This window comes from Ahaetulla prasina, chromosome 1 (assembly GCF_028640845.1).
Source record: "Ahaetulla prasina isolate Xishuangbanna chromosome 1, ASM2864084v1, whole genome shotgun sequence".
In the NCBI taxonomy this organism is placed as follows: Eukaryota; Metazoa; Chordata; class Lepidosauria; order Squamata; family Colubridae; genus Ahaetulla; species Ahaetulla prasina.
In genome coordinates this window covers 213,536,797-213,563,347 of record NC_080539.1, presented here as the reverse complement: position 1 = coordinate 213,563,347, position 26,551 = coordinate 213,536,797, and the positions used below count along the sequence as shown (strand labels likewise).

Below are 26,551 nucleotides of genomic sequence, written 5' to 3'. Positions count from 1 at the left end.
GCACACCATAGATATTCATAAATATACAATTGACATATTTAAATGCTTGTGCTGGATTATCTAATAAAATATATAGTATGATATTCAAAAATAACAATTTCGTAAAGAAATACTAAAGATCTGAATTGTTACCCTGCATGGAGTTACAACTAAAATAACGTAGTTCTGAAAAACTAACACCTGCTCATTTGAATACATTCTTTTAAGGCAGCATTAAAATGTCAAATAACAGTTTTAGATAAATTGGGCTTTTTTAGAATTTTTCTCTTAAGATTTAATCAAAATATTTGTCATGTTTAAGAGATGGATTCTTAAAAATCAAATCTTTATAATTGAAATTTTGAGAAAACTGCAAAGTAACTCCTGAGCAGTTGGCCATCTTGGCATCTAGGAAATATCTCCACATAAACCCCCTCAAAGGTTTTATTCCTGAGATTAGCAATTTGATGCTATACATTTAAGAACATTTTAGAAAGACAAATGCAAGATACTGGTATAATTTTCCAACATACATTTTAATAACGCTTATTTTCAAGAATAAACTTTTCCAGTCTTGAGATTTCTACAGAAAACAAATAAGTACATATATATGGATGAAGGTAAAGCAAAAATATAGCGGTACTACCTTCATTTTTCACCATGTAATTAATTTGATTTTTAAAATTCTTGCTTGCCCAGCTACGTGGCAACACTTAAGACAATCTTGACTGATCCTAAAAAGCTCAGCAAGGTCCAATTTGGTATTTGAATAGGAAATCAACAAGAAATACTTGGGCTATAGATTCAACCGGGAATCAAAAATAATTTTGAAAGAAAGAGATGGCAAACCACCTGTGTGTATTGATTCCAGACTATGTTTATGAAATCACCAGAAGTCTCAAAGGGAACTTTTTTCCCATGCTTTAACTATGTTATTAAACTGCAACTCTGAACATGTTATCAATATTATTTTGAGTATTGTTTTTTATAAACCATTATATATGTGTGTACAGTAAGCGCATGTATTTAATGTCTCATCAAATCATTTGTGCATCTATTATCTGCCTCTTTACTTTCGAGAAATCTTAGGAGAAATCCAACAGTACTACAAGCCACCAATAGTGAGGAATTCACAATAATTTTTTTTTTGAAAATGGCTCCATTTCAACTAAAACGTGGAACAGCGTGTTGTAAATTTGTTTGCAAGAATGTACAATTTGTTTACAAGATGTGGTTAGTATTAATATAAATACTTCAACTGTAGATCAGGAAAACCAAAATTATAATTCTAAAACCAAATTATCATCTCTCCTCTGGAGCGTTTTTTTCAACTGAGTAAGATGAAACGTTTGTGTTTTGAATTTCACTGAGCATATATGCAACTGTGCATAAAACAAACTGAGGAACCAATCCACCGCCCTATGCCTCTGAAGAAAAGATTTCTAGTTATAGTCTTAGCCGTTGTCCTTGAGATTTTGCTCTTCCAGATGAGAAGAGCGCCTTTCTTTCTGCTAGGGATAACAATGTTGCCTCCTCCGCCTCAGCTTCTAAGACAGCGCAGCCGAGAAGAAATGGCGCCCTTTCTCGGGTAGCCCAGCAACAACAGAAACAGGCGAAAGGGTCAGCCGAAAAGTGCAGCTGGGGAGAAAACTAACATTTATTTATCTAGCCTACGAAACTCCAACTGAAGCTGATTTATCAGCTAAAAGAGGGCGAGCGAAGCTCTACTGTATTTCCTCTTGAAGATCTCTATTGTGGAAGGATGGTGGGGAAAACACGGAGGATGGGTATCTGACCCGAACATTTATTTCGAATTTGGTCAGGGTGGGTGAGTGGGTGTCGACCGATTTTCACGGTTAACGGCTTCTTCTGTGAGCGTCCCGCGTGTGGGGGGAAAAAAAGCACCACGCGCCATCGAAGCGCCTCCTTTCACCCTGCAAGAGAAACGCAACTCGGCTCCATGCGGCGGAGCCCAAGATGGAGACTGTGAGCGAGCAAAAATGAAAGGACCGTTTTTGCCTCACGAAGGGTGCCGTCCTTCGCCCGGTACTTTCTTTCTAGGACGGCGAAAGCACAACCCAGAAAGGACAAATGAACAAACCAACCCAGAAAGGGGCAAGCGAAAAACCAAGCTGCCTTTAGATAAAGCAGCCGGCTTCCCAATCACTTGTTCCCTCCCTTCCTTGGCGTCCTTTTTCAACCCGGCGCTGGCCGGATGCATTGGACTGGCTACAGTAACTCCGAACAACCCTCGAGGGCGGCGACATCACGTGGGGTGTATACTCCAATATACCAGAAAAAAGCGCGCACCAGTTCGGGAAAAGCTACCCAATACTGTTGAGTATGTATGTATCAATACTGATACACCGCTTCCCAAAGGGTAGCGCAGATTAGCCGGTTAGAAGAGAAACAAACACGGATACGCCGTTCAGCCCCCTTTCGAGCCCAGCCGTTCTTCGGTCCGAGCACGAGTCGAGCGAGAGAAAGCGCGCGCGCGAGCGCATGCACGCACATATACACGCCTCCTCCAAGCGGCCGATCTCGCGCTGGCGGCTCGGGCCGTTCTTTACTACTACCCACTTCGCCTCGATGGTTTAAGGCGGCGCAACGAGGTGACGGACAGCCGCGCGCACCAAGCGCGTGGTCTGGAATTTTCCTCTCAGGTTCTACCGTTGCTCTCCTTCGTGACGATCCTCTCCTCTTTTTTCAGGTAGTTAATGACACGCGAACCATCTCATTCTTCCCCTTCCCCCTCCCGCTGGCACAACTTGTGAAATACCGTACTGTACAGTAGCTCGTACCAAAACATAAATTTGAACCAATTTCTCCCCCTCCTCGCCCCCGTTTCCTTGCCGCCGAGCCCCGCCTTTCTCTGTCACGTGGCCTAGTTTCCTCTGACCCGCTCCTCCCACCCGCTTCCTCTCGACTCCATATTGAGGCTGAAGGAGGCTCACAAAATCCAGTCACAAAATGGAGGTAACGATGCTCGGCGTCGCGCGGGAACAGCGGCGGGCAATGGGCTTTAGCAGCAGCGGACCCCAGAGATGGCTAGGCGCGGCAGACGAAGCAACGAACAAGGCGGCCAGGCGGGAGGGGAGTGGGCTCTTGACCGGCTCCCGAGCTGGACCGGTTCTTTGCTTCCCCACCAGTCTAGCCACACGACGTCTCCGAAATGGCGCAATGGGGTGGAGAGGGGGGGGGAGTGGAGCGGGAAAGGCGGCTGCTTCGGCCGCCATTGTAACCCCCGCGCGGAGGAAAGAGGCTGAACTCCAGCGAGAGCGGCCGCAGTAGATCCGCGTGGGGGGGGAGGGTGATAGTCGTCAGCGTGGCCCGTTAGGTAAATCCCAGGCAGCTGGCCCTGTTTCCTTGGAAGGGACGAGAAGGTTAACGGAGGATACAGGGCGCGCAGTAGAGACACGTGCACACGCAGATCCCGCCGCCGACTCGTAATTGTGCCGGGTTTGGTTTAAACCCTTAGGAAAACGCTCCCTTTTTTTCAACGGTGTGTGTTGTGTTTTGCAATCCCTGAGCAAAATGCCATTGAGTAGGATCCCCAAATACGAATTGTTGAACGCTGCTTCTGTGAGCCTAGTCGCTGAGAAATAGAACTAAATATTGCACAGTTAAGGTTTCTTGTCTGTGACGTCTGCCACCCCACCCCCACCGCAATGATATTGTATGTACGTGGCCAGCTCACCGCAAAAAAATAATAGCATAAGTTCTACGGTTAATTTTCTGTTTAAGCAGTCCTCTGGCAGGATTTGAATGATTTCGATATAAAAGCTATTGGGAGTTTTGATCGTTCTTAAAAGTGCTGGATCACTTAATGTTTCTGTTTGGAATCAGGATCTTTTTTTCAGATAACCACCGTATTTTCTATCTCAGGTGTAATGAATCTTTAGATTTTTTGAATGACTAGTATCCAAACCTAAGTTCTGTAATTACATTAAAAGAAATCTTGTTAGTCGTTGAGTGCTCTTCACACTTGTAAGTATCACAGGATTAGTTACTGTAATTAAATCCTGCTCTTTTTGAATCCAGGTATGACATAAAAGCCAGTAAACTGTGTTTATAATAAGATTGCACAGTGTGGAATAGATTAACTTTCTGGAATTGTTATTATTTCTGAATTGTTTAATTTATCCTCATACCATAGCCACAATTTTAAAAGTTTTTTTTTTTTGGCCTCTGCCACATAAATTGCCAAAACTATATTCAATTTTTAGGAAATCATTAACCTATGCACATCTAAGTTGCAGAAGGAACAGACAGCTATGATTGTATGTCACCAACTTATTTGGAAAAATATGCCACTCAGTTGAGTTCTAAGTAGCCTGAAGTATATGTGATTGAACCTAAAACACTTTATTGGGGGGGGATCATAATTTGGCGCATAAAATGTAGAAATTATGTTTTGATTGTCAAATGATTCAACTAGAGAATAGTCTTGTTCAACAGGAATTCAAGGTCAAAAGATGACTTAAGTATTATATTTTTAACACTAAAGACCAGTGATCCTAAGGTTCTAGCTGCTTCTTTTTTGCTGAAATCAGCTCTGTGGGACTCTGCTGGGGCTTGCTATTGTGTGTGGTTTCTAGGCTTGCATTCTCTATCTTTGTTTTTCCAAACTATAATTTGGGAACATGTGTCAACAACTGATGCTTCTGTGTCACCTATAGTTTTGAAAGAAAAAACAGAAAGGGCCTTTCCTGTATTTCTTGTTTGGTTTTTCTTTTTTCTGGCCTTGTAGAATGGAGAATAGAAAAGCCCAAGTTTTAAAATTCCATCTACCCATTTTTAAGTGGGCAGGTATAATGTGAAGGCAAAACGGAAGCAAAGATTGTCCAAGTTATATCCCATTTTAAACTTTTTATTTAAAGAAAAGTTTTATATGCATATGAGAATCTGAGCAAGAAAAGATATTGAAGAAAGCAATCAAAAGAATATTGAAATCCAAGAATATTTTTAATAGGGAGAGGGTGGGATTTTTTGTGATAATCTATACCAGCCTCAATTCTACTTGTAATTCAGTTAACTTCAGGATTGTAAGCAATTCTTTTAGCTGAATGCAATTTTATCAATTTTCGATTCTGCTCCCTCAAATCTATAGTCTTGGGATAATGTGTTTATTGTAACCCTTCCCAGTTAATAGAAATATATCTGATGGACATCAGAAACATTCAGACTTGGTTAAAAGAATGATATGAGGTAGGACAGCTCTATGAAATACCAGAAAAAAATCCTCAAACCTCTGAAGACGAGTTCCAAAGGACAAGATTGTAACAAAGTGGACTTGCCATCTTGTCTTCATCTCAGTGGTGATGCAGTGGTTAGAAGGCAGTATTGCAGGCTAATTCTGCTGACTGTCCACTGCCAGTAGTTCAAGTCTCACCGGCTCAAAGTTGACTCAGGCTTCCATCCTTCCGAGGTTGATAAAATAAGAACCTAGATTGTTGGGGGCATATTGTGTAAACAACCATGAGAGGGCTGTAAAGCACTGTGAAGTGGTATTCAAGTCTTATTGCTATTGCTGTCTCCATTACTTCACATCAGACTGAAGACTTTTTTTGAGATATTCTTACCCAACAGTTAGGTTCACCTCTCTCAAGGCTGTACCTAATAACTTGGTACAGTGGAAGTGCTGTTTTTAAATGTGAAACATGTTTAATAATTTGTTAACTACTTAATAATTTTGGCCATAGTGAAATACTAGTGCCCATTTACAGCTGCATTTAAATAGTGCATTTTTTTATTACTATATATCTGAGCAAGGTCTTGAGTACTTATATGCACAAGCTTGATTTAAGACATTGAGAAGCTGTTTTCCAAATGCTCAAAATAGTAGCTTTCAAAGCATTGCTATAGCAAAAGCCTTAAAGTATTAATAACCCCTCCCAGATCTAAAGATCTAGAATAGCACAGTCAAGAGGAATATCCAGGGAATAGGGTGTTTATGAACTGAGTACATTGGAGATGGTCTTGATTCTCTCTCCCCTGCTGGGATTTGCTTCTTTAATCCATATGATGAATGCAAATAAATATCATATCTATTTAGAAACAGTTTGTCTATTCTTACTGCATAGTTTTGAATATAGTTTAATTGGCTAGCAGTTCATTTTGCTATCCTTATAGCATATCATGATGAACATGCTTGTTTTTTCAATTGATACTCATTTTTTCTTTAAAAGATAAATTACATGAGTTGATAATAGAAAGCCATCCTTTTTTACTTATTTACTTATTCTCTCATACAGTAACATTACTTAAGCTAAAGTGGCTCCAATATATTGTCCATTGAAAATTAGGGCCCCTTTATTTGGTATGAGAGTAAGGAGAAAACTCACAGGAACTCCTACTACTTGTTACCTAGGTTAAAAGGAGCAACTGAGTCAGAACACACTCCCAAAATGGCGTGTAAAGAGGAGAGAGAGGATGAAGATTACAAGAGAAGGGGAAGAAGATCCTCACAGGTGGAATATTTTTATGATTTTAGCGTTTTTACTTGAGTTAAATGGAGTCAGTTTTTGCTTGCTGCTGCTTTAATCGGTCTATGTGGCTCAGATTTATATTGCACTACTCTGTTCTGCTTCGCTTTTGAAAATACATTATTTCCTTTTCCCAATATAAAGGTTTACAGAAAGTGCACTATTATATGCATAATTCTATAAATTTATGTTACTATAAAGGGAATAACTTGAAAACTAATATCTAAATAAATCTTAAAATTGTAGTTAAATTATTAAAGTCCTGAAACAGGCAATTATTGGTGGTTCTGTCTGCTTGAATGGACATGTCTAGTTGACTAAAATCCATGTTGCATTGAGGAGGTAACTACAGGTAGTCCTCAACTTAAAGCTACAAAGACACTGAAAAAAGTAACATGACCATTTTCACAGTTATGATTGTTGCAGCAGCTCCATGGTCATGTAATCAGAATTCAGATGCTTGGCAAATATTTATCATATTTATGATGGCTGCAGTGGTCTGGGGTCTGCTGTTGCATCAGTATTGTTCTATAAAAACTAGAACATTGAGAATTGAAAATTAACATTCTTTTAAAAAGAATATTGTATCTGTTTCATATAGTAAAAAACTGAATCCAGACGTGGTTGCATCATTTAAAACTAGGTCAAATACAGCTATGAACTGATAGATCAGCTTACTTGAATAAATACCTGAATCTTTAGGTTATGTAATATTTACATATGTTCAGCAATTAAGCTGTTTTTGAGAACTATGGCCATCTGTTGAAAATTAACTATAGAAGTTGTAATTATTAACAGTATTTAAGCAAATTAACTTAAAGATATTGGAAGTAATCGATATATGCTTTAAATAATAGAATTTTAAACTCCTACAATTGAAAATTCCTCTTTGTATCATTACAATTTCTAACCTATAACATATTCATAAGGAACTGAAAGAGCTTGCTACTGTCCACAGACAGATGGCTTGTATAACCTGCAAAAATGTATCTTAAGGGATTAGGGAGAATTAAAATGATACAATGGTAGTTCTTGAAAAAATTGTAACAGTCCACACTTACTTGTAGTTTATTTAGTGAAACCTTTATTTCCTCTGTAATGTTGAATTGAATAGAGATTATTATAGAAACAAAATTGATGGCAGAAAAAGTCCTAGTGGTCCATGGCCTTTTCCATCTAAGAACGAGATTGTTGGGGCTAGCAATTTGGTAAGGAGAGGCTTTAGAATTAAGAGTTATGGAGACTTTACTGCTTTACAATAGGTGATATGTTCTTTTGTCAGGGAAAGATTAAAGTGTACAAGCAGCGCTCAACTCATTATAAATACAACTATCCAAAGGGGAAGGAAGTGTAGGCTGTCTCTTTTGTCAGTATGGCCATTGATTTCAATTTCCATTGTAATCATAGGAGATCAGAATAAACTAGGTTTATTTCAGCTAGGTTATTAAGGCCAATCACCTTGTGATGTTTAGTTTCCATTATTCAGATACTAACCAAACCGCCCTTAAAGTCTGCCCTTAAAGTCAGCTGTTGCTATAAATTCAAATAGTTTTACAACACAAATGCAGATTTTTTCCTATTCTGTGTGCCTTTATCATTATTAGACACACCCTACTTGATTCACTGACAAAATGACTGTCAGTTAAATAACTTCCTCCTTCCTTTGCAATCTTGGAATTTGAGGTAATGACTTTAAAATATGTTGTTACTGAGGCAGAAAAAAAAACGGTGATGTGTGTGTTCTGAGAATCACCAATTAATCTGATTAATTCAAAAAACGTATAACTTCTAATAAATGTAAATAAAACTTAATGATACCAAATTTATGTTCCTCTTGGTGAATTGTTTCAAATGAAGAGTTGCTAAACAGGGAAATGACAATGTTAATATGAAAAATTGAGATTTTTTTAGTCACTCCATTTCCTGGATTTTTCAGTTTGTAACTAGGGATATGTTTGGAAAGAAAATGTATTGAACTCTGCACACATTCTCCTCAAATTCTGTTGTTCCATTCTGCCTACATGAGACTTTTTAGAGAGAAGGATCCATAACTGTTCACCTGTTCTGAGATTAGATTAGAATTTGGAGCCGATCTGGAAGTTCTGGATAGAGGAAACAAAGTTTTCAGTGTGAGAGACTGGACTAGGAAATGACTGAACAGCAGCAAGGAGAAAGAATAATTTCGACTCTTTACTTTTTTCTAGTGATATTTAGAAAGGAAGAACAGATTCTTTAAACACTCAACCTAGTGTTTAAAGAAGTGTGATCCCCATTTTTTTTGGCAGCCTGGCACTGGCTAGTTGCCCTCAAATAAAAGGATGTGCAGCTTCTATCTCTTTTATACTCCAACCTCGGATATATATATTTAAAAAACTTCCCTCTATGGCTGGCTGGTTGCCATCCATCCATCTTAATTAATACAGAAGAGCTAAGTCAGTGATTGTAAAGCTTTTGGGCTTGGCATGTCAAAAATTCAGAAAACATCTCTCTGCTGACATATGGTCTCCACCCACGAACAAAAGAAACAATTCTGTATCTCTCTCTTATCTAGGCAGCCCTGAACAGCAGCACTTGGCAGCACTGAGACTAGGTCTGAAATAGAAGCCCAGGTCTCGTCTTCAGCCCTTGCACCATAGCTGCCACTTAAAAAAGCTGCCTTACCCCATTCCCTAAGGAGCACAAGCCTTGGAGAACTGTGTGATTGCCCCATGACCCAGCACTCTCCAGGAATTGCCATGCACCATTTACTTTCAGGCGTTCTTTCTCTCTGTTGACAGGCCTCTTGCAGCCTATCCAAGGCTGTTCCAGGTTGCATAACACCTTGATTTCTGAAGCAGCTTCATAGAATACTCTTCCACTGCTTCCAAACACCATTTGAGAGCACGCGCTGTTTTTGCACAATTTTTAGAGGCTCAGGAGGCTGCACAAGAGCACACTTCATTCTCATCTGTCCTCGGCGGTCTCTGAAAATCGTGTGACAATAGGTTATGCTTTCAAGAATAGTTGTTCTCATCTGTTGGTGAACACTAGTGTGTCACCCAAAACAATCTGGCATGTCACCTTTGATATGTATGTCATAGGTTCTCCACCTCTGATCTAAGTACTGTAGTTTGTTTTCTTCAGTCCAGGGCATTGCGTCCAAAGTTTGGCATCTAATCACTCGATTCTAAACCAAGCAAAGCATGTAGAGCATGCTTTATTTCACTCTGCACATGGGTTGTCTGGAAGCTCAAAAATCATATAGCAATTGTGAAATTTTCTTTGGAACTATTTTTCCTGTGTTTCCCTTTCATCTTGCTTTCTGTCCTATCACCCTATCTGGCAGTTCCAGTTTTGGTTCTTCATGGCCTCAGCAGGCAGATTACTAAGTGACTTGGGAAAAAGCAGAAAATGAACAAGCGGGTGCTACAGGGAAGAAGTGAAGGCGTGGCTGACACTCTTTTCCCACTTTTTCCTCCCTTGCAGAGTAGGCAGATACCACCTCTTCCACAACATGGCTTGTGCAAGCTGTCTTTGCTTTTCCGCGCAATACCACTTTGTACAACATTGGTTTCTCTGCAGTGGCACCAGCTACTTGATGCTGTGGGGGAGACTTGACACTCACACTGTGTGGGACAAGTGAGCTCCGCAGAAAAGAAGACTGGTGGGGGGGATATGCCTGTGACTCAAAAATCTGGGACAAATGCATACATTGGGACAGGAACAAAAGCTGAAACAGAATCTGATGTGTGAGCCATCATGGGCCTTACAGAAGAACTCTGCAGGCCACAAATTTGAGATCTCTGGATTAGTATGACTAGGACCGAATAGCTTTTAACTTTGTTAGAATATTTTGAACAAAATAATATGAACTTTGAAAAAAGAAAGAAAAACTGTTATCATTTTAAATTTTGTTTAAAAGAGCAATAATTTTTTTAAATATGATCCTTTCATTATATCTAGATAGAATGTAATGACATTCTAACAGTAATAGCCCTTTGCATGGAAATGTGTGTAGATAGATAGATAGATAGATAGATAGATAGATAGATAGATAGATAGATAGATAGATAGATAGATAGATAGATAGATAGATAGATAGATAGATAGATAGATAGATAAAATAAATAGGGCTATTGGCAGTTTTACTGTGATTCCTTTTCTACTTTTCATAAGTCATATAGATTTCAGTTGGCAAAGCTTAGAGCAGTTATGAATAGAATTGCAGCCTCAGATTATAGCTGTATACCTACATGTTAGAAAGTACATTTCTTTCATACTGAAGCATATAGCTATAGAAGTGGTAAGTTACTTAATAATTGCAAACTCTGTGGACAAACTGCATGAGTGAATTTCTTAGCAGCAGTATGAATCTAGTGCAGATATTGAAACTTTTCTTCTTTCAGGGTCATGATCCTAAAGAACCAGAACAATTGAGAAAGCTGTTTATTGGTGGCTTGAGCTTTGAAACAACAGATGATAGCCTAAGAGACCACTTCGAAAAATGGGGCACACTCACAGATTGTGTGGTGAGAAATTTTAACATTTCTATGTCTGCATTTCAGATAAACTTCTATTCTACTCAATAGGATTAGAGCATTAGATTTAAACAAAAAATGTTTCAATCGGCATTCTATGTACTATATATCTCTTGAAGGTGATGAGAGACCCACAGACAAAGCGCTCTCGAGGCTTTGGTTTTGTGACCTATTCTTGTGTGGAAGAAGTAGATGCTGCAATGGCAGCTCGACCACATAAAGTTGATGGCCGTGTGGTAGAGCCAAAGAGAGCCGTTTCTAGAGAAGTAAGTAATTGTTTAAAATGTTATATCTTGATTAACCAAATGCTTACTTCTAAATGTGTTTTTCAAACATTGAACTAATTTAAAAGTTTGAAATACTAAATTTAACTTAAATTTTCATAGGATTCTGTGAAACCTGGTGCTCATTTAACAGTAAAGAAAATATTTGTTGGTGGAATTAAAGAAGACACAGAAGAATATAATTTAAGAGATTATTTTGGAAAATATGGCAAAATTGAAACCATTGAAGTAATGGAAGACAGGCAGAGTGGAAAGAAAAGAGGTTTTGCCTTTGTGACATTTGATGATCATGATACAGTAGACAAAATTGTTGGTATGTAGTATTTTGTTTTTGTGATAACTTCTGTTTGATAAATACTGATTTATACTATGTTTTAATAAACAGAACTTTTATCATAGGAATAATATAAGATAGTTCCATGTTTTAAAAGATTATACTTTGTAGCCCCAAATTCAATTCTTGACTTTTTTTCTCCTGTGTATTTACGTCAGTTCCTACAATTTCAAATATCTGATAGTTGCTTATTCACAACCACATGTTTGACTCAATCATTTCCATTACCTACAGCTTTCTTGAATTTTTCCACTATGCTTAAATGCCTGCCTGGGAGGCATTATGATAGCCAACATTTCTCATAAAGTACAGTATTTTCAATTTGCTTGTTTTCTGCTATCGGTGCACAGGAGTCTAGTAGCCACCTTTATAGCTGGATGAATTTTCCAAACAAATTGAACAGCCTAACTAATAACTTAACAAAATGTTAAAATCTCAAAAGAAACCTCATTCCACAGGAAATATATACTTCCAGCAGGAGCAGAGGAATGGATTTGAGAGATTCGAGCTCAAATGGTGATTATTGATTACATAAAGGCAGGTTCAGGTCAAAGCTCTAATTGCAGTTTCAGTTTATTTTTTAAAAATATATTAAATAACAATAAAATACAAACGAATGTGAAGAAAAAAGGAAGAGGATAAACCGGTGGGCGGTTAGAAAATTTTACTACTAATGGAGATACAAAAGTGGGCGGTAGGTATAAAAAGTTTGACTACCCCTGTTCTAGAAGAAAAAAGGAGGCAAGTTGATTGGAAACCAGAATTCTGCTTTTTTCTACTTGGGGTTGAAAAGCAAACCAAGCCAGAATAGAGGTCAAAACAATTTTAACTCAATTTAAAGTTAGAGATAAAAGTCTGAATAAATTACTTTGCAAGTGTTTGTGGATGCCCTTGAAAATGAAGAGGTTTCATTATACTTTTAATTACATGTGGGTAAGAGAATGAGTATAGGTTCTTTATTTTATATTCCTGTTTGTTTTTTGTTTCTTTTTTATTTTGGTATATTTTACAATACTTTGCATAAATCATTATTGAGCAGAATGCATATTTTCATAGTAGTAATTTGTTTCAAAATTTATTTTAGTTCAGAAATATCACACTATAAATGGACATAACTGTGAAGTGAAGAAAGCTCTCTCCAAGCAAGAAATGCAGACTGCAACTGCACAAAGAAGTGAGTCTTAGTTAGTAGGAGTCCAAAATACAGCATTTATGCTACCTATTGAATATCATTAGACATGCATTATGTTGTTTTTATTTAAGGTCGTGGGAGTAGTTCAAGCAACTTCATGGGTCGTGGCAACTTTGGAGGCAGTGGTGGAAGTTACAACAGAGGTGGAAGTTTTGGTAGTAGAGGTACATGTTAGTTCTTCCCAGTGTCCTTCCAAGATACTATTTTACACTATTGGTTGTTAACTTGTTCATAATATAATACTTTTGTTCTGCTTTAGGAAGCTACGGTAGTGGAGGTGGCAGCAGCAGTAGAGGAAGCTTTGGCAGTGGCGATGGATATAATGGTTTTGGTGATGGTAAGCGTGGTAGTGCAAATACAACTTGCATAATCTTCTTGTGCCATATCCGTCATCGGATGTTGGCGATCATGTCGGCAATCCTATTTTTGTCAACAGCCACATGAAAAAGTGCTGCTGAGTTTTGTCCAAACCAGTCCCTTAGGTTTTGAAGCCATGATGTTCTTCTTCTGCCTGGACCTCGTTTGCCTTCAAACTTTCCCTGTGAAGGATGCCGTATTTTTCTGGGTGTTGCATCACATGTCCAAAATATTCTAACTTTCACTTTTTAATGGTTTTGATGATTTTCTTTTGCTTTTCCAGGCGGCTTATCACCTCCTCATTTGTGATTTTGTTAGCCCAGCTTATACGTAACAGCCATCTGTAAATCCATATTTTGAATGCTTCTAGTTTCTTCAAGTGGTTTTCTGTCAGAGACCAACTCTCTACTCTGTAGAGCAGGATAGAAAAGATGTAATATCTGACAAGCCTGATTTTGAGTCTTAGGCTTATGTCGTGACTGCAGAAGACCTTTTTCATTTTGAAAATGAAATGAAATAAATGAAACTTGCATAATACCTGAGCTATATTACTTTCAGTAATTTGACAGCGACACCTGGTTGCACTGGTGTCAAAAAGATTTCAGTTCGAAAGTGGGCTTGGTGAGGACTTTGGGAAAGGTTTTTAAGGGATAACATTTTTCTTTATATTTCCTTTATAAAACCACTCCTGTCCCTGGTATGAAAAGGGGTAAGAATACAGTTATCATTAAAGAGAACAGAAGTATCGTAACAGGACACAGCTTTTAGTGATTATGGAATATCTTGATATAGGAAATGTTACGTTGAGGTTCACAGAAAATCTGTGTACTGAATAATTAGATGATTTAAGTCAGTCATTATCTTAACCCATTAATTTCAATGGAGCACAGTGCCATTGCTTCTAAAGCAAGTACTAAAATATGACCTATAAAATATGGAATATTGCTTATGTTCTTTAAACTAGGTACCTCCATGTGTTTGGAAAAACAGTTCTGATCAGCCAAAGGCATATATGGTTAATAATTAGGAATGACACATGCTACAAACCAAAACATCTGAAATAAAGATGTTGGCAGAATCTTTTTATTTATAACAAAACTTTTGTTACATTTAATTCAAGGTGGAAACTATGGTGGTAGCCCTGGATATGGTAGTCGAGGTGGTTATGGTGGTAGCCCAAGCTATGGAAATCCAGGTGGTGGATATGGCGGAGGAGGTGGAGGCTATGATGGTTATAATGAAGGAGGAAGCTTTGGAGGTGAGATGCCTTGAATTGCATTAGAATTATAAATATTTATAAATATAAATTTAATAAATATTAGCATGATTGTTAAAAAGTTCTATAAAATTAATTTTTTTACTTGTCACTTTAAAACATCATGTAGATTTCATTAAGTAAAATGTTATGCAGCGTAAACTTGCTCACAACACTTCCAATGTTGTGAAATCACATTAAAAATTTGTTGAAGTATTCAGGGGCATGTCTCAGTGCATGCTGTCATCTATGTTAGATTGGAAGCTTAATTTTCAAGAGCTCCAGTGCTAGCTGCTAGGGATATAACATTGATTTTTCTAACCTGTATTTGTTTTATAAGGAGTTTGTTCTGTTAATTTTTCTGTAGTATTCTTTAATTATTATTTTTAAAGGAGATGTAGAGGGCGTATGGATTAGCCTTAAAGGAGAGAATGAAGAGTCACTATTAGGCAATGGTCAGATAAGCATCAGGGCCAGAAAACTATTTTGAGAAAACATTTCACACAAGCCCTCCCCCTCCAACTCAGATAAAGTGAAGGAGATGCAAAATTCTCTTGCTATAGCTTTACAATAAAGGTAGTACTGACCTTCATGGCATTGGTTTCTTAATCTGGTCTACATGTAGGACTAACACTAGGTAAATGTCACATTCTTTGGGACACTTTCCCCAGTACCATTTATATTACGATAGCCCTTTGACTTATATACCACCCCATAGTTCTTTACAGCACTCTTTGGTGGTTTACAATGTTGTCATATTGCTTCCAACAAACTGGGTTCTCATTTTACCAACCTTGGAAGGATGGAAGACTGAGTCAACCTCGAGTCTCATCAGGATTGAACTTAAGTCTGTGGGCAGAGTTTGCCTGCAGTACTGCATTCTAACTACTGCACCATATATGAAATATTTGGGTTGATTGCTGGCCCACAGTTTCAAGGATAAATATTTCAATCAGCATATATTTCTAGAAAGAGCAAACTGAATCTATTGATTTAAAAGATGATGAACAAATGAGATTATCAAATATATGCATCAGTATGAGAATTAAAACTTGGAATTGGTTTAAATTTCCTTTACCTAAAAGAAAGATGACTGTATATTTAAAGAATATTGGGAACTACAGGGCATCATGAAAAAAATATGGGACACTAAGGGCACTTTGAACTGAGAAAGTTCGGCTATCTGCCAGCCGGTTTATGGAGAGGCTGGCTTGCTTACAGATTGCTTTTTTTCCCCCCTCCTTACTGAAAAAACATATTTCGGTACACTTAAATTGAAGCAGAAGGAGACACATGGCTTTTCTTCCTCCCAGTGTTCCTAAGGCTTGTTTCTCACAGGTTATCATACCAAAGTTACTAGCTAGAATCAAGTATTGTTTGTTTCTTACCAGTGGACAAAAGAAGAACAGAAACAATGAGTTCATGACTTCCATTTTTGTGGCTAAAAACTGCATATGTTTTTATGTTTTACAACTCACATTGTTCATCGAAATTTCATAAAATACTTTCAGTAAGTCCATAAAATGCGTATGTTGCATATTAAATTATATGCAGTAGTGCTTCATTTATTTAATCTAATGAAGTACTTTTCTAAATTAATTCAAATTATATAACAGACTTGATGAACGTAAAATTAAATTTCTGTTTTAGGCAACTATGGTGGCAGTGGAAGCTACAATGATTTTGGCAACTACAGTGGACAGCAGGCTTCAAGTTATGGACCCATGAAAGGAAGTGGCAGTTTCAGTGGCAGAAGTTCAGGCAGTCCCTATGGTGGTAAATGCAACATTAAAATATATGCAGCTGGATAGTATCTTTCAACAAGAACTTGAATATAAACAGTTATACTCCATTTGTAGGTAGCTATGGATCAGGTGGAGGAAGTGGTGGCTATGGTGGAAGAAGATTCTAAAAACTAGTGGGATAATGGTATGTATGCTACAAATAAATGTTTTTAATTAAGCTTACAACATTTCTTTGAGAGTAATCTTTTTTTTTTATCCTGTATTCAACAGGCTACAGTTCTTAGCAGGAGAAAGCGAGGAGTTGTCAGGAAAGCTGCAGGTTACTTTGAGACAGTCGTCCCAAATGAATTAGAGGAACTGTAAAATCTGCCACAGAAGGAGCGATGAACCATAGTCAGAAAAGTTACTGCAGCTTAAACAGGAAACCCTTCTTAAGGACTGTTAATAGCCACAGTTTGCAAAGAGTGCAGCTATTGATTTAATGCAATGTAGTGTTTAGATGTACATTCCTGACTTTTTTTTAATTTGTTGTTGTAGCTTTGTCTTTTCTTCATAAAAATCAGGTATATTGCCCTGTAAATTTGTGGTAGTGGTACCAGGAATTAAAAATAATTAAGGAACATTTAATTTTTTTTTTCAATACTTGTGTAGTTCAGTTTTTTCTTACCGAAACTTCTTTAAACAAAGAAATGTAGTTTTAGGGTATATTCTTGCTAGGAAAAAAAAATCAGTGCATTATAATCTGTATTAATTTAAAACAATAGATATGCTGAACCGTTTTAAGTACGTCTAATTTTTTTTTGCATATGTAACCAAATGACATGAGTTGCACATGCATAAGGAGAGGAAAGATGTTTGCATTAAAGCTTGTTTAGCTGTATAATTAGGACTGAGTCATTTAAACCAATGCTTGTGAATGATAAAAGCTTTACTTTCAAATGAGAATTCCAGATATTTCTGGGTTGTGCATATCATAATTTGTAGCATTTGTTTTTAGTTTAAACCTAAGTAAATAAGCATTGATGAGATCTTTTAAAGTTTATTCAGTTTGCCTCCCACTTCGCTGATATATAAAGAAGCTACAAGAAACATTGGCAGGACAGGTTTCTACCTTTTAAAATTGTTGAGATTCAGTTTCCCTCAAATTGCAAACAGATTAAATGCACACATATAATTAAATTAAAACTTTGAATCTAATAGCGTGGGTCTGTTACTTAGCTTACAGTTCTACAGTTTCATATGCGTATATATCTGCCCTAAAAATATAGGTTCATCTATAAAGGTGCCTAAGTTCTACTTTGTATAATTTGGTATGCCCCTTTCTGTCTGATGTTAATTTGCAGCACAGAAATAACCCCTCTGAGTTAGTCGGAATAAGTGTAACTCTTCTGAGCATGAATGCATCAAGATGTTTCACACACTTTCTAATGCCCTGATAATGGGTCATGAAGGTAAAGTGAAAGAAATAGGAGCAAATTTGGTAGAACCTGTTGTTGCTAATGAGGGCCCTATGGCTATAGTTAAATAAAGACTGTTCATTGGAATGATTTGATAAAAATTATTAAAGTCACAATCATGACTGAGTTGTTTACTCCTTCACTTACCTAGGTTTATTTACAGCCATGTTCCCTAATAATTTGCTATCCTTAATCTGATCAGACTTTTTTTTGAACTATTGCCAGAGCAGTGCTTTCTGTCAGTACACATCCAGAAGAGTAGGGCACAGTGAGTAGAAGAAATTCAGACATTTTTCACCTTTTTATTTCTGTAGGTCAATGAGTTTAAGATAAACTTAATTCCAGTGTAGGAATTGATGGAACAAATTGCTCAAGAATCAGACATGAAGTCATCATTGGGTATAGAATGCTATGGTTAATACTTTAAAACTTTATATAAGGAAACGTGGTGGCACGGTGGTTAGAATGCAATATTGCAAGCTAACTGCCGACTGCCAGCAGTTCGATCCTGAGTGGCTCAAAGTTGACTTAGCCTTCCATCCTTCCAAGGTTGGTAATATGAGAACCCAGATTGTTGGGGGTAATATGCTGACATTTGTAAACTGTTCAAAGAGCGTTGTAAAGCAGTGGTCACCAACCTTTCTAGCTTGGCAGCCTGGCCCAGGAAGGGAGCGTCTGAATAGCAGGTGCACGCATGCACAACTCCATTTGTGCAAGCAGCATGCGCACACACCCGCCACTCGGCGAATGGAGCTTCGTGCACAAGCTGTGGGTGCTTGCACACAAAGCTTCACTCGTGAGTAGCAGGCACTTTTGCTCATTCACAAAACTATACTCGCACAAGCAGGGTGCTTGTGCGCAAAACTTGCACAAGCAGAGGGCACTTGCACGTGAAACTCCATTTCTGCGGATGAGCACAAACATCCACTTGTGTGAGTGGAGCGTCACGCAAGAGCACCAATGCCCTCTGCTTGCACGAGTGGAGCTTTGCACGCAAGTGCATCCTTGCTCAACATGCATGAGTGGAGCTTTATGTGCATGCACTTGCCCATCTCCCATGGCCCAGTTTCGAACAGACTGCAGCCCACTATTGGGGGTTGGAGACCTCTGCTATAAAGCACTATGGGGTGGTATATATGTGAACCCAACGCAAGAGTATCAATCTCCCAAAGATCTACAGTGTCATATGACTAAATGTGGGAATGAGGTGTTCGTTTCTTGATATGTATCTTTTATCTCCAAGAAAGTGTGTGCATACCAATAGTCAAAGCTTGTTGAAAGGGATTCAGCTGTTACTGTAGTGATATGTGCATGTACATTTCTTATTTTTTAAATTTATATGCCACCCATTTCCCAAGCAGGGTGACTGGGGGGTGGCCTTACATTAGTACACACGTGCATTTCCCGTAAAGGTAGATCAGATATAACTCATCCCTTCTAAGTCTGTCACTGAATTCAGCAGCATAACTGGAGTAATTGGTTAAGACATTCAATCTGTTTTTAATGGAGGTGGAATGACTCTTGATGTTAGGGAAAACAATACCAGTGTGTTAATCGTTTGTAAAAATGTGAAACCTGTAAGGTAATCAGTGACTTAGACCTAGATCTCTCTGAATTCTGACAAGTAAAAGGAGTGGACAGTGAATAACCGGCATTAAAGATGTCTTAGTCGAAATGAGGATCAAACGAGATTGAGACAGGACTGCAGCGCCCAAGGCAGCAAATTAAAGAAGGACAAGGCAGCAACAGCTTCAACTTCCAGACAAGAGAAGGCATAAATTTACTATGCTGATAGTGAGCAGCTTCCCCAAAATAGTTAAATCTGCCTGTCAGTGATGAAATAACGAAGAAAGTCTAGGAAGAGTTCTTCACCAATTGGAAGCTCCCAGGTCATAGCTATTTGAGTTGGCCTACAGTCATAGGTCTAGCATTTAGACCTGAAAGGGGAGTAAGACTAGGTAAGGTTTGTCTCTAACACTTTTCATGAATTAAAAAAGGATTCCTCTCTGAACATGGTAAGAAAGATCTGTTTGACTTGCAGATTGTTGAAGAAACCTCTGTGACCAGAGGTGGATATCTTATTGGAAAACTTTTGCTTGGTAAGAATGTCCAACACGAATGTTTCTTTTATTGTATTCTGAGCTCTGAAAATTTGAGTTTTGAAAAGAACAACAAACTAGGTAAATGTGAAATATATGGAATATTTATTATTGTATTCAAATCAGTGTGGGTGGGCATATTAAATCATCTAATTGGCATTTAGGTCTAAAAGTCTACCATTCAGAGTACTTCAGACAGCTGTTATAGAAGTGGGTGGATTAATAATTGGACCTTGCTGGGGATGAGGCTTAATTTAAGATTTTGGAGTTTTGGAGACCATATCTATGTGACCGAGGGGTGGGGGATCAAATATCCACCAATTAATGAGAAGTAACCTTTTTTTTAAAAAATCCTTTGTCTTCAGCTAAATTCGTGACTGGTGAATGGGTCAAAAAATTATAGTGGTCTCCAGTGGGGTTTATCATTTTTTATACAGTAGGCATAGGCAATTTGCACGCAACATCATATATCAGCATGAATGTGGGGGGAGGGGAAGTGAGCTTGAAACAAAACATTTTCAATACATTGAGATTTTTTTTTTCTCCTGATGAAACAACCTTTGTTTTAGCATAGGAAAAATGGGTACTCCTTGAAACAAGCTTTATTACCCTGCTTACCTAGAACAAAAAGTTGTTAACTGTAGCAGAATATGGAAAGCAATGGAACAAATTATTTTGTTTTACTTTTGGGAACACTAAGAACAGTGGTTGGTTGCTTTTTGCATGCTTCTGGCATATAGCTTCCTAACACTGTTACCAAAATTTGTCAGGAATCACTTGTATTGTGGAGGGATAATTTCCCAGTGATTTTGGTAAGAAAGGTGTATGATGCATCACAGATTGTTGAACATATCTAATTACGTACATCAGGCAAATAAAAAAAAAGCACATAACCTTTCATACAACCTGAAAATCCTGATTTTATTACTTGTGTGGTTTTTCAGTTAGAAAAGTAGCCAATATTAAAGTTAGTGTTGCTGGATTCCTATTGGTAATGTTTCTAATTGCCAAATTGCAGGCAAGAAAATCAGTAACATTCTCACCTGGAATACTTGATGTGCCCTCTAAATTAATTTTCAGGTAACAAATCTTTAAAATGAGTTTCTGGGGGTTTTAAAGGATATTTTAAAAACTCATTCTGTAAACCTTAATTGTATAATCTAATACTGAAATTCATTTGCCTTATTCTGTTGTTATTCTGCCTGTAAGAGTAGGATTGTGATTCTGGATTGTCTGCATTTTTTGGCTGGTCAGCATCTCAGTTTAACTCACAAGTTATGAATTTCTAAGCATCTTATAATTTCTGTACCTATCTACAGTAGCATCAAATGTACAAATTGTTATGTTATAGTAAATAGGAACTGTGGCTAATTGCAACTGAATATTAGAGAATATTTATGGATTGTGTCTTGCTATTCTAGGACTATGAGTGGCAAAGAGCACCTATGCTCCCTTTTTGTCTTATGAAAACAGGGTTGAGGCTAAAATGTGTACAGTAATCTCAGCAATCCCCAGCAAGATGGAAATGGGGTGAGTGCATGTTTCTCTGTGCCTCACATTTTACTAAAAGAGTATCTGAATCTTGTATGCGCTCAGCTAAGTATTTTCCCAAACAAGACGGAGATCAACCAACTGTTTGGTGATGGGCTTTAGATACATTATGGTACTAGAACAGTGCCAGCATATAGGGATCTTGTGGTCCTCAATCAACTATTAGCAAAGTTAAGATATTCAGTAGGTTACCATTCTTAATGTGCTAAATCGTTTGCTTTTATCTTCTGCTCTGCAGGATGACTAATCCTGAAGAAACAATCGTCTGTTTCCATAAATTGAAATTTTTGATTCTTCAATGGAACATGCATACAACTGATAGCTATGAGAGCAAAAATTGAAGCATGTAATAATCAAATGCTTATAATAAAACACAGTTAATCATGATAGTGAATCTCAATTCTAGTACTGGACCATCATTTATTTCTGCATTAAGCAACCGAGTTGCATGATTTCTTCTAAATCGTTACAACACAAACTTGAAATATTTGAAGCCACTTAAAGAGATGTTGGATTCACATTACTCGTTTAGTTCCACATGAAACAACAGGTTCTGTGCATATGTTTGGCTCTAGCCTAGGAGATATTTCTCAGCTTAAGGACACATCCTACTAGAATAAAACTTCAGGGCATGCTTACATGAACAAGCACTCTCACAAATAATTTCTGGCTGATGTGGATTAGTAATTTGTGTTGATATGTCAGCGTCCCATGAATAAGCTGAGAATGAAAAATACCAAGATTTGTATCATTACTATTTTCCAATGTTCCTGTTTAATTCTGGAGCATAAAATGAGTAATTTTACAATGGCATATTTGCAATTTCACTGTAAAACAGTAATCTGATGCTTTGCAGGCAAGGGAACAAAACAGTGCCCTACCCGGGTATGCTTTTTTCCTTCCGTGAGTCTAAAAAGAATTAGGCATGAGATATAAAAAGCTGAAGACCCTGAACCACATCACTGACTTCCTTAAAACTACAGTGAAAACCCATGAGGATAACCACTGCAGGGCTCTTTCAAATAAGGTACTGTTTCTTCTACCACATAAAAGAGTGGCATCTTGTTCAATAAACTTTTCACAAAAACGCTGCTAATTTTTCTTAATGGTAGAAATGTAAAACAGTACTAGTTTTAAGATGTAAAAAAAAGAAAAGCCAACAAAAGTAAAACGTGGGAAAACGGGAACACTCGTGAATGGGCTGATTAGAAGATACTGTATAATAAAGAGAGGGAGGCCTTCATTGCTGTGGATCTCATTCTAAAGCCCTGGTTCTGTTCCAGTTCAGTTGCAGAAGTCACTCTGGAGCCTAAACTGGCAACAACATTAAACTTTGCTATGGAACAACTCTCATCGATGCCGCCTCCAATGCTAAGAGTAACATGGTCTCTCCAGTATTAATTGGAGATGAAATCTCAAGTTCAAATCTTTCAAGCACAAAACCTGTTGGATGACCAATGATACCTATCCCCTTTACACTGGACTGAATTCCATTACAGAAAAACAACGGGGTGAAATCTATTTTCAGTAAATCTGGCGAAGGGATTTGAGGTGGTGGGTTTTTAACCTAATGCAATTTTAGATAAGAGTCTTGAAATAAGAGTTGTTTTGGCTGCAATCCCAGATGCTGATTATTCCCTTTAAACCCTTTGTGGTCATGCGTATCTACAGCACCTGCTCAGCTGAAGGGTTGTTTCAAGTTTCCACACAACAGGATGTAAAAGGAAGGGTCTAGAAACGAACCGCTTAGCTTCCCCAAAGTCTGCTCCTAAAAGTCAGAATGGCTCCCATCCTTACTAATATTTAGGAGGGCCATTAAAATGCTTGGAAAGAAAAGGAGGAAAGGGCTGACCAGCAGCAAGGATGAAGGACACAATGGCCATAAGCCACTACTAGAAGACCTGAAAGACTGGGCTAGGGGCAGATTGTCATGGAAATCTGCATGGTCACTGAATTGACACCAGCTTGACGGCACATACTCATTTGAGATACTTTTAGGTAGATCCTTTGGGGATAAATATTACATATCAAACTAAAGGACTGTCCAGTGCTCTTTTCAAGGGACAACTGATCATTTCTTTAAAAAAAAGTTTCCTGAAAACTACCTCCCAGTTTATTTTTCTTCTGAAATATAGAATAATGGCTGCACTCTTAAATTTTAAATTGCAAACATGCTTAATAGAATTGAATAATCCTATTTATATAAAGTCCAACTTTGCATGGGTACTGGACTTAAATCCAATTGTGCAATTATTTGTCTAGTGCAGATAAGCTACAAAATTATGAATATGACCAAGGGGTTATTTAACAGAACAATGAAAGGGACCTTGGAAGTCTTCCTGTCCAACCCCTTGCTCAAGCAGGAGACCCTATACCAGGGATGTCAAGTTCAAGGCCTGCGGGTGACCCTGGAAACAATGAAGGACCAGCCTACAGTGCCTCTGCCAGCGAAAATGGAGATTGGGAGGGCCCTCCCAGGCTCTGTTTTCGGCCACAACTGCCTCCTGCAGCCCTCTGCCAACCAAAACAGACTCCGTTTTCACACACACACACACACACACACACACACACACACACACCCAGCTCTGTTTTAGTTGGCAGAGGACTGCAGGAGACTGTCAGGGGGCCAAAAATGGAGTCTCGAGTGATGTTGAATTGGTCATGCCCCTGGCCATACCCACCCAGACCTGCCCCCGCCCCAGGTCAAACACAAACCTGAAATAGCCCTCAATAAAATTGAGTTAACACCCCTGCCCTATACTATTTCAGACAGTGGTTGTCCAATCTCTTCTTAAAAACCTAAAATTTAGGATGCCAAAGATCCCCAACTCACCAATAAAGCCTTGTTCAACTACCCAATCTGGCTTCAGAAACTTTTAATACATTTCAAGTCAAATATATGAAAATATAAGAGTTAGGAAAAAAGTGAGGATAATAAAAGCTTAGATTCACAATAAGCTGTGTTCATCCAGTGAGTCACTCCCCCATTCAACCGCATTCGGTCACATACTTGTACAGCTTTGGCTGAAACAAAATCATAATACTTTACATAACAATTCACTATATTATGAAAGAATTTTTTTAACCACTTTAAAAGTATAAAACTCCTACCATCTAAACAATCTTCCAATGATCAGGTTCCTGAAGCCTCATTAATTTTAATGAAAGAATGTTAAGCATGTGCTTAATGTTCCTACTCTAAGCTATTCTTCAAAGTGCTTGTCTTTGGTTGGGTTGTGTCCTATTGCTGCATTAGGAGTATCAGTTTACACTACATTCAAGCTGCTATATTAAAGTAAATACACTTGTAAACTAAAAAAATTCATTTGTATTTATAAAACGATGTACCTTAAGACATAAAATTAATTTTGTAAATACGTAGGATTAGCGGTTAAATCACGCTTGGTACTTGTTTGAATAAAGCCAACTATAGAAATTGTATATAAATAAGACAACTTGAAATATTTACACAAAAGATAAAAACTACTAAAGTGGCTGTTATATAACAGGAAGAACTAGTGTATTGTGGAAGTATTGCCCATGTGCATACATTTTGTTTTACGCTAATGATTGAGTGGCATTGGTACATTTGACTCTAAAGAAACATGTATGTAGTCACTTGAGAAAGGACAACGTTGGGTTACATGATACTTATCAATAGAAAATTGCAATGTAAAAATATTCATAGAAATATTTTTTTTTTGTCTCCCTGATCTTCAGAACTTAGTCTCTAGCTTCTTGCTCTTAGGCACAAGGAAAATGCTCCCATCTCTGGTTTGCTGCAGTGAGTAATCATTAGGGGAGTATGGCTTGCCATCTTCATCCCGAAGCATGCTGAAGACTTCAAGGTACAGGGAGCTCAGCTGCTTTTTCAGCAGCTGCAGGCTTTTGTCATTCTCCACCTTCTCTTTCAGGAGCTTCTCTTTCTCATCCTTCAGGTAATCCAAATCGTGCTCCAACTCAGTAATATTTTCCAGTTTCCTTTTACGGCAGTTCTGAGCAGCGACTTTGTTCTTGCCTCGCCTTCGTATGTCACGAATCAGACTGAGCTGAGCCTCGTTGAACTGCTGTTTGGACATCATTTCATTGAAGTCATCCACAGGGAGGTTGATGATTTTCTCAACAGGAAAAGGGATCTTCAGAGCTTTTGCTCTCAGCTCATCTCTAGTGAGATAAGCTTCTTGCTGGTTGAAGCATTTATCTTTCATAAATGGAGCTTCAACATGGCCAGGATTGGCAGGCAATTCTCTTTGAGGTGTACTAGTAAACGGTAACTCAGGCTTTGGAGTGCCTTGCTCCAGAGAAGGAGAGGCAGGAGCCTTCAGGTGAAATGAATGAATCTGGGCATTGCTCGGTGACACAATTCCAGGGGTGCAATCAATCTCCTCCATTTCTGAATCACTGCATCCAAAGCCTGTATCCTGACAGAGTGACGATGACTCAACAGAATGAGCTGGGGAGGTTATATTGGGACTTGCATTTAGTGAAATACCAGAGTCGGAATCATTATACTCTGGGGCATTTCCTACAAGGTCCTGGTTAAAAGCTTTGCACTGAGCAAAATCCGAAAGATCAATCGGTTCACTTAAAAAGCCAGCAACTGCCTGATCCACAAAATGAGATGGTGGGGTAGCCACTCTGGTGTTCATCTTCACATCGATAAAGGAATAGAAATCCTCACAGAAATCAGTGCTACGTTGACTGGAATCTTCTGGCAACCCCATGCTGGAATAGGGATCTCCCAAAGGTTTCAGGAAATCTTCACTGCAGTTAAGAACTTCTTTCTCCATGGCAGATAATGAATTGTAGAAGGCTGCCTCTGAAGTGGTATTTACGGAAAATGGGTTTGATGTTACATCGGTGAGGCTGTCATTTTGTATATTAAGACACTGTAGAAAGGAAAGTTAAAAAAATGTTCAGCAATAAAACTTACATGACTATCTTATTACGTATTTCCATTTTAGAGTTGTACTGGGGGGCAGGGTTTCTGGTCTGAAAGCCACACTAGAATTTTTAGTGGCACACTTTCATGCAGCGTAGCAACTAAGCTTTGGTTTAATTCAATTTAAATGTAATTCAGAATAATCACATGATTCCTTTCTATCCGTTTTAGCATTTCTTCCCTTCTGTCACATGAAAAATGACAATTAGGAGAGGACCTCTGAGGAGGACAATCTCCCTAACTGTGTTTTACATATTAGCAGTTTCTGAGCAGGAGAAGCATCTCTGGAGCTAGGGAGGCAGCATTTGTTGGTAATCTTGTGCCACACAGACATGGAAACTATGGTTTTTACTG

General features: G+C 38.1%; 2 protein-coding genes across 24 annotated transcripts in view; one reads left to right on the top strand and one right to left on the bottom strand.

Annotated features, from left to right (window-relative positions):
- Positions 1 to 2,813: 2,813 nt before the first annotated feature.
- On the top strand, positions 2,814 to 21,655 carry HNRNPA3 (heterogeneous nuclear ribonucleoprotein A3). Of its 23 annotated transcripts, XR_009155975.1 has the most exons (16): positions 2,902 to 2,955; positions 6,350 to 6,449; positions 10,850 to 10,972; positions 11,101 to 11,247; positions 11,368 to 11,578; positions 12,684 to 12,773; positions 12,863 to 12,955; positions 13,051 to 13,128; positions 14,269 to 14,406; positions 16,054 to 16,179; positions 16,263 to 16,332; positions 16,419 to 19,563; positions 19,647 to 19,704; positions 20,723 to 20,784; positions 21,126 to 21,234; positions 21,494 to 21,655. XR_009155975.1 is itself a non-coding variant. In XM_058189875.1 (12 exons), the coding sequence occupies exons 2-11, from the start codon at positions 6,387 to 6,389 to the stop codon at positions 16,313 to 16,315; spliced, it is 1,122 nt and encodes a 373-aa protein (XP_058045858.1). In that variant the 5' UTR covers positions 2,901 to 2,955; positions 6,350 to 6,386; the 3' UTR covers positions 16,316 to 16,332; positions 19,647 to 21,655. The 23 variants fall into 23 exon arrangements, 4 of the variants coding, with proteins under 4 accessions (XP_058045881.1, XP_058045858.1, XP_058045891.1 ...); XR_009155979.1 differs by lacking the exon at positions 16,419 to 19,563 and having other exon boundaries at positions 2,901 to 2,955; XR_009155967.1 differs by having other exon boundaries at positions 16,419 to 19,704.
- The window catches only part of NFE2L2 (NFE2 like bZIP transcription factor 2), a 35,123-nt gene continuing 28,362 nt past the window's right edge, over positions 19,791 to 26,551 (bottom strand). The window contains exon 5 of the mRNA XM_058189810.1: positions 19,791 to 26,144. Coding sequence (XP_058045793.1) covers positions 24,972 to 26,144 — 1,173 coding nt within the window. The 3' untranslated portion in view covers positions 19,791 to 24,971. The remainder of the gene's footprint in view (positions 26,145 to 26,551) is intronic.

What these genes read in the sequence shown, in the direction of transcription:
- HNRNPA3 (XM_058189875.1), top strand. Translation starts at nt 6,387, where the DNA reads ATGGCGTGTAAAGAGGAGAGAGAGGATGAAGATTACAAGAGAAGGGGA. An exon ending in GGGGAAGAAGATCCTCACAG is followed by an intron (nt 6,450 to 10,849) that starts GTGGAATATTTT and finishes TTCTTCTTTCAG; the next exon opens with GGTCATGATCCTAAAGAACC. An exon ending in GACTGCAACTGCACAAAGAA is followed by an intron (nt 12,774 to 12,862) that starts GTGAGTCTTAGT and finishes TTTTTATTTAAG; the next exon opens with GTCGTGGGAGTAGTTCAAGC.